Below are 19,842 nucleotides of genomic sequence, written 5' to 3'. Positions count from 1 at the left end.
AATAAAATAGAAGCTGCCCTCACAAATGTCTTTGTGGGTGTTGTGGTTTGTGCATTGACATCCAGTGAACACAAGTTATTCATTTGATATGCTTTCAGATGGAGATTACAGTGAGATAAATCAGTCAGTGTGTTGCTTTGAGTGTTGCTCGCACTGATGTAGAAAACCTCCATCACAGCTGTCCTTCATCTGTGTTTGCCAGTCCCACTAAAAGCCTCGGCATGCTTCAAACAAAGTGCTTTTCAGATCATCTGACTCCCTTTACCATGCTGGAACTGAAACAAATTTCTGAACTTTCTGAAACCGATAATCCAACATTCACGCCCAATTTACGCAGCGATTGGCCAGGTGTGTGGATGTGGGAAAGTAGGCGGGGTTTGAGCTTCTCTCTCAGTCTCTTAGATTGCACCTACACTGATTTGGTTGAATTTAAAAACTCCTCCGTCACCACGAAAACTCAATTTTCTCACCCCTAAACAGAGCTGATTTAGCTGTTTCTATTGTGCAGACGTTTCACTGAGAGCAGAGGAGTTACCTTCATCACTTTTCATGAGCTGCCTACAAGTAGAGACTCTTCAAAAGTGTTCACTGTTATCCCAATTAGTACGACTCATTGTGTTGAGTCTACAATGACATGCTGAGTTGCTGGAGAGATTGGTAGTGGGATGCGGCCAGTGGGAGGGTATGATGGCGAGGTTTTCCGTACTGAGGCCTTTAAGTGTACGCCAGTTTTCATGTGATTTTTTTTCCGACAATGCTGCCATTAAAAAGGCAGCTAAAGAAAAACAAGCAATGACTGTAAACCACCCTTTCATGTAACCATAAAGCTTCATCACGATTGATTTGGGGCAGAGGTCATTGTTTATGGCTTGACAACATAATGCTGATCCACAAAAAAATCTGTGATCATGACACTCAGCATGTGGTGACTAATGAAGTCCAGAGCAAGTGGTGTGCCAGCACTAGAATCACTGCTTCTGTGTCAGTGACTCAGAGGGCACACGGGGAGCATGATCAGTGCTCTGCTTTCATTTTCATTTTCACATGCTCTGAAACATGTACTGAGCATGAAAGAAAAATCCACACACTTTATATTGATTTGCAGCTGACAGATGAAGGAATGTCTCATCCAGAGGCTTTTATACTGCAGTTATCAATACACACGAAGCAGTGATAGTGGGTCAGAGATGATCTCATTGCAATGAGTGGCTTGTATGAAAGCTGATCTCCAATTTGCTGTGAAATATGGCGGTGCTGCAGACACGGGAAGAAACATTTGAATATCCTTGTGTATTTCACTCCCTTACAAAGAGGATGTAAAATCATTTCAAGCAGCTAGCCATGTTTGTTGTTAAGGTAACCTCAATCAGTTCAACAGTAGGATTTATAGTTACAGCTGAGCTACAGTTACATACCTTTACTTTTAGGTGTTGAGGAAGGTTTATCAGTGTTCAGTGGACCCGCTGGTCCATCGTGTCAGAGTCATGTTCTGCTTCGCTTAGCCATGAAAAGAACACCTCTCACTCCATGGACAAGTTAGCATCCGGTTAGACTTTAAAAATAAAGCTTCCCAGGAAATATTTCTGGTGATGGTTGCACCAAAAACTACTTAGTTAGGTTCAGGAAAAGATCATGGTTTGGCTTAAAATATTGTAAGCACCTTAGTAACGTTAGTTCAGTTACGTAAGTGGACGTAAGTCAGCTTGACGTTCGGTTTCACACTGTGACATTTAGTGACATTTATCCATCCACCCTGACCTGCTCCCTACATGCACTTCGTCACCCTCTTTACCACAAGGAAAACGTGACACTGATGCACTATCCTCTAGTGGACTGACAGCTCTATTACATGGTATGTAATGATACTGGGTGGGACTAACCATAGCACCACTACAAAGCAAAAATTAAACCGCTTAATATGTCTTCAGAAGGTATGCAAGTGGTCCTTTTGCATCTTTAGCTCTATGTCTTTCCCAGGACAGGACAGGTCAGGTCAGGTCAGGGAGGCCCAGACAGGAACAGCACTGATCAGTCCCACACACACTCCAGATTAGCTGAAACCAGGGGATGGAGTCGAATCACAACACACACATGCACATACAAAAGACTGAAGTGAAGTGTCCCGATGAACCATGACTCCAGTGGATGACTGAGGATTTCTCCTGGTTAACTATACCAAACTTTTGACCCCTGAGACAAATCCACTACATGCACACAGCCCCCGATTAGCAGAAGGTGTTGAATTCCCCATTGGCTACTTCCACTGCTGAGGGGGTTTAAGTTTAAAAAGAGGTGTAATTCTGATATGTGATCTAATGCAAATCGTTAAACTGACTAATAACTATATTCCTTTAAAGAACTAAAATACATTATTCTTCCTCTTTTCCCCAGTTGAATAATATCATTCCCATGACGGCACCTTTGTGCTCCTCCAGACTGCAGCCACACACAGCATTCAGCCTTTGACATTTACTTGAGTTGGGTCATCTCCAGGATGACGTCAGTGTAACGGACATCTTTAACTCTGTCATTATCTGTGCGCTTTAATGCGCTTGTATTTCAAAACATCAACAGTAATGTTGAACAGATGGTGGTGATTTGGGCACACTGCAACACAAGTAAACCTCTACTATCTCCTATAATCATTTAAGGTTTACTGTGTAAACCTCTTCTCCTTTTGCCACTGAGTGACATGACAATAGAGATCTGAACGATGCCAACCAAATCTCAACCACACTGAGTTACATCAAGAGGGATGAAAGGACACTGCTAAAACCACTTAAGAAACTTCAGTTTTCCACACAAATCAACACTGAGTCAAATACTTCAGAAAGTCATGTTGCACTGTTCTACAAGCAGAAACTTCTGAGCCCTTTTGGCCTCATCCCAATGAGCAATGCCAGAGCAGGTGTTTTACATCTGCTCTCAATGGCAAAAGTACCTGCTTTGACATAACTGATTGGAGTGCCACAATGATTTTCTGCCCTATATCTTAAGTAACATTGTAAATTAGATCGTCTTTGATCATGCGCAGATGTTTTTAGGCATTCCAAAGATGTTACTGAAGTCAAATTTTAAGCAGTTACATATTTTTATGTAGTTCTTGCAATGCAGGTTTACACCGCAATTTAAATGTTGTCTTTTCCCAGCTGTATTTTCTGCAATGGCTATGCCAAAGTTCGGTGCAATTCCAATTCTGTGCTGCTATGCCAACACATTGTCATGTCCTTTATCTGCGGTCATTGTTACAGCCTAGCTCAGTTTTTGTTTGGCTTGTAGCAGGTTTCAGCTCGATTTTAAAAATTTTCACTGAGGTCAGGGGAAGCTGTTTTATGCTCTTCAATCTGAGATTTACTCCTAAAAAGACTTAATTATTTTGGTTAAGGTTGAGGGTTTGCTCAGGATTTCCCTGTCATTAATGTAAAAACACCCCGGTTGAGTCACTGTCCATAATGTTTCATACACATAGTGATGACATGATGACATTTATTTTTGTTTGAATAAGTGTGATCAGGCTCAAAATACATATGATGCAATGCCCTTCTTGGTTTAATGGACCAACCAGCTCTGGCAGCAATATAAAATTTACAGTCTTTTTAACAGGAGCTGCGCCTGCCGCTCTGAGAGCTCTACTGTTCCAGTGGAGGATTTGTGCTTCAGTGTGGGTGTTTGTGAGTGGCCCTCTGTTGCAGAGCAGAACAGCTGTCAGTCCACAGGCAGCACCTCCCTCCCTTCTTACAAACTGTACCTGTCTTTCTCTTCTTCCTCCTGTCTCCCATCTGCCAGCCTGCTTTTCACTGCCCGTCTGTCCCTCACTTCTCCTCTGTCGTACCTCTTTGGTCTCAGTCGTGTTCTCCCTCCCCCGCCTGGGTCACCCCTCCTCTCCCTCCCTGTACTGGCCTGTCTGCAGCGGGTCTCCGGACATGCATCATACCTATTAACTCTCACAGGACTGCGATGATTTATTCATCCCTTACCGACAGCTATGAGATATGTCTGCTCTCAGCCGAGCCGGGCTGGACTGATCGCGCACACAAAAACACGCACAAAACACACACCCTGCATTTGATCTTGGGTTTTTCTCACTTTGTTCTAATTTTTGCAATAGAAACGAAATTAAAAATTAAGTTAGAGGCATTAAAAAACCTAGAAAAAACCTCCAAGATTCTCTGTAATGAAATGAACTGAATAGCCGTCACTGTGATCATCCACCACGTTAGTCAAAGCAGCACATTCAAGCCAACGTGGCAAGTAACTTAGCCCTGAGATCTGATTCTGTTCCTCAAATGAGCTCAGACTGTCTGGAGGTCTGAACAGTGTTGCTCTTGCCTAATTTAGCCCCGAATTCCTGGACAGTTAGGAATCTTTCAACTCATGTTTGATTTGATCAAACGAAATTTTAAAAGGTGCATAATGAAAGTAACAGCAAAGGAAATCAGGAACAGGACTATTTTTGCACTCCCTTTTCTCTTTTGTACAGAGTTGAACTTTAACAGATCTAAACATGCTGTCACTCTCTAAACCACTCTGTACACACTGCGTGCATGTGCGCTGCCACTTGGACGTGATGGTGTGCAATGTCCCCTATACCTCGAGGAAGCCTGTTGTGCATGTGTGTGTATTTCTGTGAGTATATTGGATGGATGGATAGAAAGGACAGAAGAGACTGGCACGGGGCTGGTCTTCCCTGCCCACATATCACTTGCTTCCCGCATTCCATTAAAATCTCTGGAGGGATGAAAGTAAAAGATGAGGGTGATAAGATTTCTCACGTCTTTTTAATCTCAGTCCATATTCAGTGTCCACTGCCTTTTGTTCAGGAATTTTTATTATTATTATTATCTTTTTTTACTTTTATTATTAGCGTTATGACACCACTGCGCCTCATGCAAGAACTTGTCATACAAGGTTTTTAACTCGCACGCACAGTTGACAAAAATTTGTGGTTTTCGCTGATCGCTTATATAGAATTTTTATGCCTCCATTATAGCACTTGGCAGGGTAATGTCATCTGCTGTTTAATATTCTCTCGTCCATCTACATGACCATCTCGTCCCCTTTCCCGTCAAACTGTCCCCTATTGTTATTCCTGCTCTTCTTGCAGCTCGGCAGTGTTGGAGGTTATAAGTTTCTATTATTACATGAGCAACTTTCACCCATGAAGAACTACATTTAGTACAAATTGCAAAAGAAATCTGGAAACAATTTGAAGTGCATTCTCTCAAAGTTGTGTGCAGGCTGGTCTTCAGTGGCCTGTTCCCCGCCTGCCAGACTGAACCACTGAGGGAGGTGTAAAGTAGAGACAATCTACTTCTCTACAAGCCCGGGCCCGGTTTTTTTGAGCCTGTGAACAAGCCACATGGTGGTGATCTGCTGAAAGCTGACTCCCGCACTCCCTCGGCCCCAGCCCCGGCCGCAAGGGGTGACATTCTCTCACACACAATCCAGAGGCTGGTCCTCTTTCAGGACTCGCACTCGGCCCTTTTACCCCCACCCTTTCATACGGTGCTGCTGGGAGAAGTACTCCAGGGATTAGCCCAGCCAGGTCTTTCAAAGGCCATTAGAGCAAATTACAGGTATCCTGTTACCAATGCGCTGGGACAGGCCAGGTGAGGGGCGCAGAGGCCAGGCGGGAGAGCAGGGGTCAGCTTGGGACAAAAAGACAAGGCCACCCTGGGCCCCACTCTATCGGAGTGTCTCCCTGGCTCCACAAACTGGTAGGCCGGCATCTATGAATGGCTCACTTGATGGGACCTCAGAGACATTGTCTCACCACCGTAACTTTAGCCTTTTTTTCTTGGTCCACCCCCACCCACCCCCACAACTCACTCTCCCTACCCTGGTTTTCTTGTATTTCGATTGATGTGGGCATGACTGTGCCCAGATAAATTATCACACAAAATAGCTATAAAACATGAGCAAAACTCAGTAAAACATGACAGGAGGCTGCGTCACATCCACGGCGATATTAAGAGTATGAACTAAATGCTGCAAACACTCGCTCCTGTCCCGGCTGTGTGTGTGCGGTGCACAAAAAGCCCTCCCTCGGGCTAAAGATTTGATGAATTACATTAACTATTTCTACTTCAAACCTAAATTTAAATTGTAATGGCAACCACACAACCGCTAATGTGTGTTCTGTCAATGTATCAGTATGCTGCAGGCACCATGAGACTGATGCTGTTGATAACGTTCTGGAGATGGCCAAAGGGAGTTCCGCATCCTGCCATTTTCTCTAGACTACTTGCACACACACACACACACACACACACACACACGCTCTTGCCCGCACACACGTCTCTCCGCCACTTGTGCCGGCAACACTCACACAAATACACACACGCACGCTTCAACCAATCCCAACTGGTGGATGACAATCTAGTGGAGGACTTGCGGAAGTGTTTCATTTGCCAATTACCGCTGCTAGATAAAGCCCGCGTTCCCACAGTCCACAAGGCCGGAGGTCAAATGTGACCAATTACCCTCCATCCCCTCACAGGACAGATTAGTCTGTCTGATTTATCCCCAGACAGACTGACACAGTACTCTAGAATTGCCATCCACATCTGGACGTGCCTGTTTATGTGTGTGGAGAGGTAGCTGCATGTGTGCTGGAACAATCCCACAGTTCAAAAGTGACACTGACGCCCAGTAAATGTTAGTGCAAAGAGAAGAGTGAAAAACAAGGGCAAAGCTCATAGAAATCTTCAGTTTGAGAGGTCAAAGATTCAGTAGGAGACTCTCTCCTGCCACACACACACTCCCCATCAAACAGTGATTAGTACCTGCTTGTCCTGTCAGCATGCACTCCATGGTAGTTATACCTCTAACTTCCTTGGACATGCTAAGTTGTGATTGTATGTAATGGAACATCAATCAGTTCATTAGGGACCCCCCGGATGCCGAATCAGAGCGCAGAGATCAAACCCCAGATTTACAAGCATGTTGGGGTCAAGCCAGCCAAAAAAAGCAACACTAGAGGACGACCTGAGGGAGTGGGTGAGCGATGGGGTGGAGGGCCGGCGCAGTGAGGCTGAGGGATAGCAGAGGTGAAAAAGGTTAACGAAGCCCACAGTGCGCTCATCTCAGTCTGTGTGGTACTGAGGTCCCGCAATCTTACCGGCCAAGAGGCCTTTTCTTTAATCAAGGAGGGCAGACTGCCTTCAAATCATGCATCACATCCGTAACAAGCGAACAGCAACTTATCAAAGGCTTCACAGATAGTTACGAACAGATCTGCCCGCTGAGAGCTTTGTGACTCACGGCTTCTGCAGTTTCCTGCACTCTGGTACCCTGGGAGGGGCTGGGGTGGCTGAATCCACATTAGACTGAGGTCATTCCGCTGTGCCACTAAATTGCAGTAAGCTGGTGTGCTGCATCTGTGGCTGGTTTTGGATGGCTGTCCAGACCAGACTCAGTCACTCCGAGTGGAAACATAATCAGGAGAAAACAAAGGCCTTGTTTACAGTTTGCTACCTTCATCTTCTCTGGCCTCTAAAAATTCTCCATGTCAGTATTGAAGAGCATCCACATCTGATCCAAGCCCGCATTCCCTGCCAGTTTTGACCATAGTGAATCTGTGCTTATGAGGCAAACGCTGTTTTATTTTTAAATTTCATTAGAGTAGGTTGTTGAGGCGAATAAAGACACTTGTAGGTGACAAGCATGTTCGAGTGTGTCAGCCACGATTCACTTCAAAGAAAATCAAATATGGAGTGTTAGCATATTTAGCTTTGACTGTGCTGCATGGCTAGCTGTCAAAATATCCGTGGTATTGTAACCAGGAGTGTGCAACATGTAAAGTCGTAATCACGATTGGTGACTCTTTAGATATTTGGTGAATTATTTTTCAGAAAGCATCAATATATCCAACTTGGTGCTTAATAGTACAGATCAGCCTAAAAAACTTCCTGAACACGGACACCTCACATCTCCTACAATGGATGCATTAAAACCAGAATTTTATGGATATTCTTCACGTGGCGCACGATGTCATGTGATGCCTTTTGAAAAACTGACCCTGATGAGGTCTTCAGGGCTATCTCTGCTCCAGCTTGAGACTTTAATTTTTTTAATTAAAATAGGATCCAGCATACAACGGACTAAAACTCTGGATATCTCAGCCTCTGCTGCTTTGATTTTCTTCTCTCGCAAGCCCCCCAACGTTACAGAAATTGTTAGAGCACAACTTTAACTCTCACATGGCCGACTATGTGATCATGCAACCTTTCCCCTCTGGTGTGACTGGCTCTTGTGTATTGTCAGTTAAGTAATAGTGCAACTGTATTCATAACTGTATTGATTATGTGTAACAGAATGAACAGTTTTTGCTGGTAGTTCTCTATTCAACAGCAGGATGAAAACCCACCAAATCCGAGTTAGTTTGAAGAATACTGCTGACTGTAAGTGTGTGCATGTGTAGCTCAGGTGTGCAAGCGAGGTTCCAGTGAGTGAGCACCCGGACACAGAATATTCTCTCTGGCCTGAACCTGCCCCATATTTACATTATTAAAATGAGGCGGGCATACAGGGAGGTGACAGAAGGCACAAGAGTGAAATCAGGGCCCTGTCAGAGCTGTCACTTGCTCCACTGGCCAAAGGGCCCTGACCCCAATCCTATCCACTGCAGGGGAGGAGAGGGGGAAATGGAGACAGCAGGGGAGAGAGAGAGACATGGTGATAGGTGGAAAGGGGCAGACAGATCAGAAGAAAAAGAAACAAGAGGATGATAGTGAAAGATATGTGTATCTAAATATATATATATGATGAGAAATGGGTACGGCAGAAGGTTAAAGCAGCTTCTAACTGTGAAAAATGTATTTGAATATTTTCTGCACAGTTATGGATGACTGCAAGCTGTAAGCAGCAGAAAAAGTTTCCCTTAATTCCAAAATAGATGCAAAGGTATCACATATTAAGGGGGATTGTCTCTGAAAAATTAAATTAGTAAGAAGGAGGCAGCGTTCAGGACAAAGATCTCAGTGTCTGTACAGTGGCCTGATGTATGATGTGGACTGTACTGTCCTGCTTCAGCTGTACACTGCAATGCTTTGTGCCACCCTCTGTGTTCTAATGAGGAGCATGGCCCTCCAGACGGGAAAAACACCCGTGTGCACAGCAGCTTGCTCATGTCAGCGTGCATGCAAACACACACATATGCATGCGTCTGAATTGAGTGCAAGGTAAGGTCTGGTTCATATTAGCCATCGGGGAAAGGAAACGCACATCTTTTTCAGTTTAGGGTCCACTTCATGCTTCCCCAATGGCACAGTATAAACACAGGCACATGCGTCCTAAATGTACACACACATTCAAAGCGTCCTGACACGATACTCACATCCTGCTCCTGTTCGTTTAGAGAAATGGCCTCAGAGATAAAAAGCAGGTACGGGTGGATGTGTGTATTAGAGTTCAGAGAAGACGCGGTATGGTTCCAACCTGTTGGTATGCGCCGGAGTCGCTCTTTTTAGCCTTCCACATTTGCATTAATTAACTTTCTTTCAGGAAATGCATTTGCAACATGGTTATTCGGTCCAGACAGGGACGTCTCTGCTTCAGTCTTCAAAGCAAAGCAGCTTCGGTGCTTTTTTTTACCCAACGGAACTAAGAATTATTCTCAGATTATTTGTTTGCTTTCATAAGATTGTCATCTTAATCTGAAACAAATCAAAATACAACTGTCATGATTTTTAAACCTACATTTTTCCATTTAAGTTTTGACATTACTGTTTCTACCCAGTTCACCATACATACAGTCTGTATTTCTGCATTGTGACCCATGTGCTTGCATGTGCACTGTGTATTCTCAAATATGTATCTGTACTGAAAATCAGATGAGCTCTCACATTAGGGTTTTTCGATTAAAATCAAAAATTGCTCTGTGATGATGATGAACACTTTGTGCTTACACTCACGGTGATATTCATGCTCTCATACTGTCTGGCAGTTGCTTTTCAACCAAGCTCGCAGCCTAGCTCTTGGGATGGCAACGTTGGTCGATCAGTTCACCTCTTTGGTCCAGACTGAAATATCTCAAAACAATTAGAGATTGTCATTACTGATGTTCTTGGTCCCCTGAGGCTATTACTTTGGACTTTACTGATCCCCTTACTTTTCCTCAAGTCTTCTAACGCCATTATTGTTTTGAGTGAAATGTCTCAGTAGCTATTGAATAGACCACCACGAAATTTTGCACAGACATTCATGGTGCCCAGAGGATGAACACTAATGGCGCTGCTGATTTTGTGACTATTTATCTAGAGCCACCAGTTCTTTTCAACAGACGAGTATTAGTCTTGTTAAAAACTGTGCTATAAAATCTAAAGGGAGGATTTTGAGGGATGTTTTTGCAGACATAATATTCATAGTTATGCTTTCATTAGTATGTGATCACCTGAAAATAAGAATCATTGTGTTTTCTTCACTTTAAAATGAGCTCTATGTATCTACAGAGGGAGCGGGTCCTCATGCACAGTTCTGCCATGTTGCACCACCATGTTTCTACAGGAGTCCAGAATGGACAAACCAAGAGGACCTTTCTTGTTTTTCCCACTTTTAACGGCAACCGCAGGAGCGGTTGAGGTAAGGGGTATTCACTTGGTTGCAGTCTGCCATCTCACCACTAGATGTGATTAAATCCTTCACACTGGTCCTTAAACTCACCCACAAATACATGATGTAATGTTTGTATGATAAGAAATGTTGGCCAACTACAGCCTATCTGGTGCATCGTCTTTACTGCGTAGAGCAGTTAATTACAGGAAATAATTATTTTCAAGATATGACTCTGAGTGATGCAGCAACATTTCTCCACAGAGGTGTCATGAGTAAACAGATTTACAGTCTGTAACACATAGTCAGGAGCTGGAAATGACTTGATTGCCTGACAGCAGGTCAATATTTAGTCACATAGATTCATGGGCAGGTTGTGGTTGCTATGTTTGAGTTGTCTGTGGCCGAGAGAGAGAGAGATTAATGTCTACTGAAATTCCAATCAGCTATGACTGGCACTATGGCTTATAGCCTCACAGGAAAGACAGGTGGCAAGCCCCAGATTTAACTGAACGTCACCTATGACGCGGAGGTGCCTGATTTTACTGCCACTTATCACTTCCTTTATGATCTGGACCAAACCCTGCAGGGCGGGATATCTGTCTTCAAGGCAACAGGTGCATTACATTCCTGCTATTATTGCTTCCTAGTCACCAACTCCTTGTGATTTGACATTAAATTTGAACACCTTTAAAATCCCGTGGCTTTAGCCAGTCAGCCGTAGCCGTATTTAGGGATGCCAAGTTGTTTCTTTTTTTCCCCTCTCTACAGCAGGGGTTCTCTTTCAGCTTCTTTATTCCTGGGCCAGTGGTGAAACGCCTTCCAAGACATGATGTCTGGCTCAGTTTGAGCAGGGAGGTGAGAGGCTTTATTGGAAGGGTCAAAACAAAACCATTAATCTGTCTTGGTCTATCTAAGGCTGAGGCAAGACCTGTCTCCACTGACTCAATGGGCTGATTACGTCACTGAGTGTGTGCGTGTGTGCGTGCGTGTAGGGTCCGAGATGTGAGTGGCAGCTGCTCTTTGGTGAGAATTTCCTTTGGCGAGTGATTTCAAACATGTGGTGCTGCATGAGTAAGACTAGCTGGCCGACTGCTCCCAACTGATCTAATTAATGCTCATTTTACACCTTTCACACACAAAAAAGCACGCAGTAATAACAGTACTAATACGCTCTCATTGTGGAAAAGGCCAAACTCTTCACCCCCATTTTAAAAACTTACTGCCTGGCTGTGACCGTGTTCAATACTGTGTTCCCATATAGTAATTAATTGTGGTTCATTACAATGATGTATAAAGCACCTAAATCATTGTAGCTTTTGGATGGCAACAGATAGTCTGCTCCTGGGAAAAAGATGGAAAATAGAAGCAAGTATAATGGTTATTTTGTCTGGCCCAAAGAATATTTAAAGAGTCAAACCTCAGTCTTGCTCCATTACACTTTTCAGTCACTGATGTTCAAACAATTTCTTCCTTCAAGTATTTAGAAATTGATATACTGAACCTTGTATTCAGTATCATCCTCTGCTTTTAAGAGGCTTTTCAGAACATCAGTGCAAACATCTTTTATCAATGGCTTTAAGATCCAAGTAGCCGGTTACTGGCACTGTGAAGTCGTCTCTTTTGTGTTTCCTTCACACCCACAGGATGTTCAGAGCAGTGGGATGCTATAACTGAATTGGCTGCTGGAGCCAAAGTCAGGCTCTATAAACCTGCTGATGAACCCAGTAAATCCCACAGAGGAGCCGCAGCCAGACTGCTAAAGGTTGTTAGCAACTAATTGCTACATTTCTCGAGCCCATTCATGATATCAAGCCCTGGTGGCAGAAACCAGGGATGCTCGGCTAATTAGGGTGACACTGACACTCTTGTCCTGCAATGTTCCCAGGACAGTGATACTGTGTGTGTGTGTGTGTGTGTGTGTGTGTGTGTGTGTGTGTGTGTGTGTGTGTGTGTGTGTGTATTCGAGAGTGAGATCCAACATGCATGTTCAACATGCATGCGTGTGCCAGTGATGTTTTATTTAGCTCTCAGCCTCTTAACACCAGGAACAGCTGGCAAAGGTTGGATTTTCATTTGTCTCCCACAGGCTGAGGCCATGCACTGTCCTTATTGGGGGGGATAATAAATGCATGATTCGTGGGATTTTACCCTCCTTTTGGCATCCAAAATGTCCACGAATCCCTTCTCAGTTGAGACGACCCAGAGGAAACCTTACATAATGCCTAATGAGCAACGGGAAACGCTCCAACACTCCTCTAGCCTTTAATTTCCACCTCAATACTGAGCAGAGCACGCCCCAGCCCTTCTCCTAGCCTCATTAACATGTGTATTCTCCCGATTCAAAACACCAAAGCACTTCCTTCGGCCAGGTGCTTCCCTCTTTAGCCCCTCCAACCCTGGTGCTGTTGATCCAGCCGCATGTCCCCGTCTGAGCCCTACCAGAATTAATGGTGAGTCATGGTGAGGATGTAGATGGCCAGGACAGAATGAACTTTCTGACACCTTTTTAAAAACAGCGCAGAACAGACATTTTGTAATGTCTGTCGCTTTGGCTGGTGTGTGCCATTGTCAGCCTAGATAACACATGAGCTGATGATGGGGAATAGCTGTGGTTTAGCTGTGACTTTACGTTAATTTAAAACATGGCTTCTCAAAATGCGGCCGATGTGTCAGACACATTTCGTACGGCCCTCGAACATTTTTGCTAACGCTAGCTAACAAACTAACTAATGTAGTTTGCTAATATATGAGCCATTTAGAGAGAAGAGTAAGAGAAGTAAAGTTAAATCTACAGCACAGCTGACATCATACTTGCTGCATGAATGCTTTTTAAATACACATTTAAAAACAAAACCACACAATATACCTCAGTTTACAGAACGTTAAATAACGCTAACTGACCATATAGCATTAGCTAGGTTACCATGATCTGATATTTTCTACTTACTCAAAATTTCAAAACACACATTTCTCTAAACCAAAATAAAATAATGCAAAGTAATAGACATTTTAGTTTAAAAGATAAAATTAACTAAGCAACCACTTATGTGCAAGTGTCCAAAATGTCCAATATTCCCTCTCTTTTAGCTCTGTTTTTGATCTCTACCAATTCCTGTGGGAAATGTCTGGCTCTTCAGCTGCTAATTGCCCCGCTATGTTCACCAGCTAGTCGCTAACTTTGTCGGTCGTTTGGCGCTAAGCAGGTAGTGTACAGAGGGTTTTTAGAGCCTTTTCAGTGAAAACAGCTGCCTGCTGTGGCCGAAACAACACCAAGCAAAACAGTAAGCTGAATAGCCCGACAGCTAAAGAATGAAACCCGCTATAAAGCTCCATAAATCCAAGGGGGGCTGCAGATTTGGGTGATTATTCTCTATAGGTCTGTGACCATGAGTGGGCCCTTTCACACTGTCACAGTTTCACATTGTCATTTGTAACATTATTATTATAACACAATTGATTATATCTGCTTTAAAGTTAATTAATTAAATGATCCATAACTTAAAGAGGAGATTTTCAAATATGAGGACTTTTCCACACAAACAGTTCACATATTTTAAACTCTCCCTCACTACCATCTTCATTTATCTACTGTTTGTGGAGGCTGATACGTCACTGCTAATGCTGTCTAACTGGTCCAATCTTTTAGCTGGATTTAGTCATCCGTCTGCAGCACTCGTCCTGTCTTTTCCCATTTTCAGATTCAAGTCAGTCTCTCCTTGGCAAGTGACAGTTTCCCCTGTCTAAAACAAGTTTGAATAATTTCCACAACATATTTCAGTAGGTTGGAAGATTTTCTTCCCATGGGTTGCATCCAAGTCAAATACACTCATGAACTAGGAAAACTCTCACATCAAACAGCAAGATGTTGCACACCAAGGGAAAAGTGGTAAACACAACACACCCTGGCTGTGAGAGCTGCACGGCTGTAGAGGCAGAATGGAGCTCGTCTGGCTGCAGTGACTTCTGCGATTATAGCGGCGCGGTGAGGTGACCTTATTTCCTAAGGGTGAATGGGCTGTCACTACCTGGAGGCTGCACAAACGTTTGATGCCTTCAGCCACACACACCCAAAATTTAACAGTCCATCTTTTAAAATGGGATGAAAAAAAAATGAAACATAACATTAAAATGTATGCAGTGCGACATGCCAACAAAAAAACATGTAAGAATTTGTGAAAGAAAACAGAGAGGGGGGAATCAAGTCAAAACAAGCTTGTAATTAAAGCCATAAAATTTGAATTAGTTGTAATACATGAATTGAATCTGACTGTACGTGGAGCAGTTTCTCTCCTCTCTTCTACCCTCTCTTCTTTACCACTCTTAGCTTTATGATTTGCTTTTGCAATTGATCATGAAACGGTTGCTGGGTGTGCCCACACAGCTGTTGTGCTGTCTAATTAGCAGGCTATGACCGATGACCCAGGACAGGATATGATGCGTACCTGCCTCTGGAGCTTTTGTAAACACTTGGGTGTGTTTTTCCCCTCGATCCTTCACCGCTTTGCCGTAGGTCAAAAGAAAAACATTTTCGAGACCCTCCCCTTTCGTCCCTCAAAGTGCTGCACTTTGTGTCTTTTTGCGACCATTTCAACAAGTTATTTTTAGAAAGTTTGATGATAAAGTGGTTTGTAATTATAGATGGATCTATATTTAGGGTGTGCGGCTTCACAAGCTGTAGTCATATAATAGTCATTTATCTTATCTGATTTCTATCTCTCTCGTTTGACTAACAAATACACTCCAGGCCCTGTCAGCTTACAACTTGCTTGATTCTGATAACAAGCTTCAGGAACAGACATCTGAAACTTTAGTGTTTGTGTGCGTTTGAGTTTATGTTTGGGTATATTTCCGCATGTGTGCTCACAAGACAGGACATTTTTCTTTGGGGATGGAACTGATACACACTCAGCCTCTCCTGACTGTCACTGATGAAAGTTTTAAATTTCATCACCCAAATGTCAATCTCATTTGTTCTTTAATAACTCTTTAATTCCTCTCTACAATAGTTTTGCATGTTACAAATAGCTAATGAACTGAAATGCAAGACTGATAAACAAAAGTACATTCACACACCATGTGTGTTTTGCATTTTTCTCTATCTCCCCGCAATCTTGTCCAGCTCTCGCATCCTTTCAACCCTCCGTCCCAAGTCAGTCGTTCTCCCTCTCGCCTCTTCCCTCAGCTGTTCCATGCCCCTGCTCCACTGGGATTGATACAATATTTTCCAACCGCAATTAGCAGAGAGCCTGTTGACTAATTCCAACTGTTTTTGCACCTGAGAGGGAGTTGGGAGTTGGGGCTGGAAAAACTGAGTGGGGTGGAGGTGAGGGCCGGGGCCTGGGTGTAGCAGGCAGAGCTGTCGGGGCAATATAGCTGTGTCGACAAGAGTGTAAGGGCAACACAGAGGACAGAGGAGGGGTCGGCCAGACTGCTGGGCAGGATTTGTGAAAGCTGCATGCAGGCTCAGCCCTGAGCTCAGCTACTGCAGGTTACGCTATGCAAGGCAGCGCTATGTTTTGCAGGAAACAATGAAATAATGCAGAAATTATAATAATAATAATACAGTCCAAAACAGTACCGTGTTTCTAACAGTGTGTCTGCATGAGTGGATGTGTGTTTTCCAAGCATATGTCTGCATGATTACCATGACACTCTTTTACATTTTACATCAAATAGAAAAAGCAATTTCAAAAGGATTAAAATCCAAAAAAGAAATATCACCTCTTTCCTGTGTGAGACGTTGCACTCCAGCGTCTTTGTCATGCTCCTGTCATTAAATATGTACAACTTCCTGCTTGTCCTGCCACACTAATCTATAGCATGGCTGCCGTATCAGTAACAAGAAATTGTGTGGGTCAGGAGGCTTTGAGTTTGATTGATAGGCTCCTTATGTGATGGCAGTAATGCTAGCCTCACACAGAAACAGAGTGAGACCTCAAAACGGCCTTAAACCAGATCTGCCCCATTGTGAGGCGCAACCACGGGCTGACCGCAAGGTCCACATGACCACTGGTTTGGCACTGTGCTCGGCTCAGGGTGCAGGTACACACCCTCGCTCTGTGTGAGCACAGAAAGAATCGTTCTTTCCACCAAAGGAAATGAGAGGATGATGGCTAAAGTGTATGAGGACATTACTTTTAAGGGGACTGTACTTTTTCATAGAGAGCTACTGCAACCACCTAAGCATTAATGACATTACTATGGCAAGAAAAAGCATGAATCTCACAATCTGCAGGAACAACTTTTTCTCCTTTCCAAAGACTCTGACCACTAATTCAAACTTCCCTGTGTTGCCAAATTAGTATCGCGACCACTTCCAGCATGAACTCCAAAGTGTCAAATACAGGCACAGTTCAGGAGTAATATTTTATTATGGTAGCTGACTTATATTACCACTAATATGAGAGAATATTGTCCCAACTTGGATCAGGCCACGGGTCCAAATTTAACACAGTAATAATTCATCTCAACTTGAATTTCTACCAGTGTGTGTGGTTTTAAAAGATATCTGCCAAGTGACTAATCCCGACAGGTTAACAAATGTCATCCAGTCTGCAAGCTGGAGCTTATTGAAACAGTGGCAACAGACAGACTGGCCTATTAGCTGGACACAGCAGCTGCTCCTGCCCCCAGTAGCCGTATGGAAAAACTCTGACTCACCCACTTGTGTAAAAAGGAATTAACGACCAAATACATAAATATTACCGTCAAAGGCATAAACGTCTCTAAGGACTATCCAGTCAGTCAGTCAGCCAGTGACTAATGGAGAAGGAGGTCAGATCACGACCAGAGTCAGTTCATCTGACCTGGTCAAGCATCTGAAAGACACCCATTGATAGATACACTGAAGAGGCACGGCTGCTCAATGAACAACCTCCTCTCAGGTATCCCTGAACCACAGATTAGGTGCAGACTACAGGCTTTCCAGAATAACCCATTTGGGTCTACACGGAACTGCACGCTGAGTACAGCGATCACGTTGAGAAGTGCTGTCAAGTCCGAGCAGGTGCTAAGAGGCAGGATGTGGTGCAAGAGAGAGCCACAAACATAGGAGCCTCTGCAGAGAGATTTACAGCTGTGTGCAAGATCGCCAAAAAATATGATGAACGGTAAATTAGTCAGCAAAGAACGCCCTATGCAGGTTGCATGAGGCCAAGTCATGGCTTTGAATTGAAGCCTTTCTCTCAGCACTTTAAATCTGACTGAAACTGCAGTCCCATTGCTTCAAATACACATGAATCTGTCTGCATTTGCTGGAGGAATGTGTTTCCGTGTACACCTGCTACTTACAATTGATGCACTCTCATCACAGTTTTGACAAGTTAATCCCCAGTGAAACTGAAGCTTTTTTTTCCCGTTTGCATCGCCAACTGATGCTCAATGTCTCTCCTCGAGTCAGCTTTCTTGTGCCGGCTGTCCCGTGAGGAGCCTAATTCCACACTGGGGTATTCCCTCCTTACCTAGCAACGCGTCTCCCCTGCTCTAAACACAACACAAGTAGCTCAGCAGTAACTGAATCATAGGGTATTGCTGTGAACTGCAATAAAAGTGAACAGATAAGAAAGTTCACCCATATCAATAAAAAGTGAAAACGTCATAGGGATTCCTTGATGACACTCAATACATACTTAAGATAGAGAACTTAGATGCACTCTGGCTGTGCCATGTACTTACTGTCTGCGTAGTTTTTCCGCCGAGTGCCGTCCACCTTGCCTGTTTTGTCAATGCAGAGGAAGAACTTGTTGGCAGAGTAAAGTCGCCGTAGTCGGACGTCACCCTCTAGGTGATTGTAACTGCGAGTGTGCCTTTCCAATGTCCATGAACAGTTAATGCCACTCGCCATCACCTGAAGGGGTTCATGCCCTACCCCAGGAGGACAGGCCCCTGTGGCAGTGCCAGCGGTGACCAGGAGCAGGGTGAAGCATGCCAGGCAAAGGGAGGCTGCGCTGGGCAGGGGGAGAGGTCGCCCAGCGGAAGCTGCAGGAGTGGCGGTGCCAAGGGCAGGTTCAGGACAGAGATGAGCTACGGACGGCGTCCATCTGCACATGGTGGGTCAGACTCCCAAGGTGCACCTTGTGCAAGCTGTAGGCATGCTGATGATCGAGAGATGTCCCAGTGGAGGGATGACAAGAGGGTGGGAGTCCTGAAGTGAGAAGGGAGGCAGCAGTCACAGCAGAGCCTCTGGATGTGACAGATGAGCAGTCTCCACTTTGGGCTGACAGCAGGCCTCCCTACAGCAACAAGCTTGTCAAAGTTTCTCCACTTGTCATCTTCAGTCTTGTTCTTGATTCTTGTTCCTCGATCCAGTCGTGAAATGCTGTAATTTTCTGAATCCACCTTTACAAGTTCCTCTTAAGTGTCGCTCCTTCTGTTCTCCTCCTTGGACTGAGGTCTTCTTTCCCGAACCACAGATAAAGTCCTGAGAAGTGTGAGGATGCGCATGTGTGTGTGCGTGAGTGTGTGTTTGTCTGTTTGTGTATGGATATGTGTGTGTGTTTGTGTGTGTGCCAGTGTGTGTGTGTGTGTGTGTGTGTGTGTGTGTGTGTGTGTGTGTGTGTGTGTGTGTGTGTGCACCTTGCGATGCTCTACTCTTTCCAGCTGAATAGGAACAAGGTGCCTGTCTGAGCTGCTGACCCGTGGCTGAGAGGGAGTTGAATGAGGGCTGGTGACTGACTCTGCGTGTGTGTGTGTGTGTATGCGTGAGTGTGTGATACAGAGAGAGGGAGAGAGAAAGAGAGAGGGAGTGAGCAAGTGAGTGAGTATGGGAGGGACAGAGCCGGTGTGTGTTTGCAACAGAGAGAGAGAGAGAGAGAGAGAGGCAGCGAGAGTGTGTCTGTACGTGTCAGAGTGAGCGGCAGTCGGCGAGTGTGTGTCAGCTAGCACGGGGCAGTGAAGCAGTAAGTGAACGGCCTCACGCTCTGCTGTGTGCAGTCAGTCAGTCAGTCAGTCAGTCAGTCAGTTAGTCAGTCAGTCAGTCCTCTCCTCTGTGGACGCACCGGCTGAGTTGTCCTGCATTTTATCCTGGGCAGGGCCAGCATCTAGGGGGTTGAAAGAAGAGGGGGTGGGTGGGGCCACCGCACTCATTCATAACCATTTCAAACAAATGAGGAAAGCCTCCATCAAGCACATTCCCCTTTCTGTTCTCTCTCAGAACAGTTTATTCTGTGAGAAACATGTCATTTGCTTTTCACCTGTGGATTTTATTATCCTCTTTTCTGTTTCTTCTCTCTTTGGTCACAGACACCTGGAAAGACTTACATCCCCTTCTATCCCATGACCTCTGCTGTC

General features: G+C 44.4%; 1 protein-coding gene across 1 annotated transcript in view; it reads right to left on the bottom strand.

The window, feature by feature from the left end:
- Positions 1-19,546, bottom strand: part of fgf22 (fibroblast growth factor 22) — a 29,257-nt gene extending 9,711 nt beyond the window's left edge. Inside the window, exon 1 of the mRNA XM_070960975.1 lies at positions 18,229-19,546. Coding sequence (XP_070817076.1) covers positions 18,229-18,601 — 373 coding nt within the window. The 5' untranslated portion in view covers positions 18,602-19,546. The remainder of the gene's footprint in view (positions 1-18,228) is intronic.
- Between the last annotated feature and the right edge of the window lie 296 nt (positions 19,547-19,842).

This window comes from Chaetodon trifascialis, chromosome 4 (genome assembly GCF_039877785.1).
Source record: "Chaetodon trifascialis isolate fChaTrf1 chromosome 4, fChaTrf1.hap1, whole genome shotgun sequence".
Taxonomy (NCBI): domain Eukaryota; kingdom Metazoa; phylum Chordata; class Actinopteri; order Chaetodontiformes; family Chaetodontidae; genus Chaetodon; species Chaetodon trifascialis.
The sequence above is the reverse complement of the archived record's forward strand: the minus strand, read 5'-3'. Positions and strand labels throughout refer to the sequence as shown.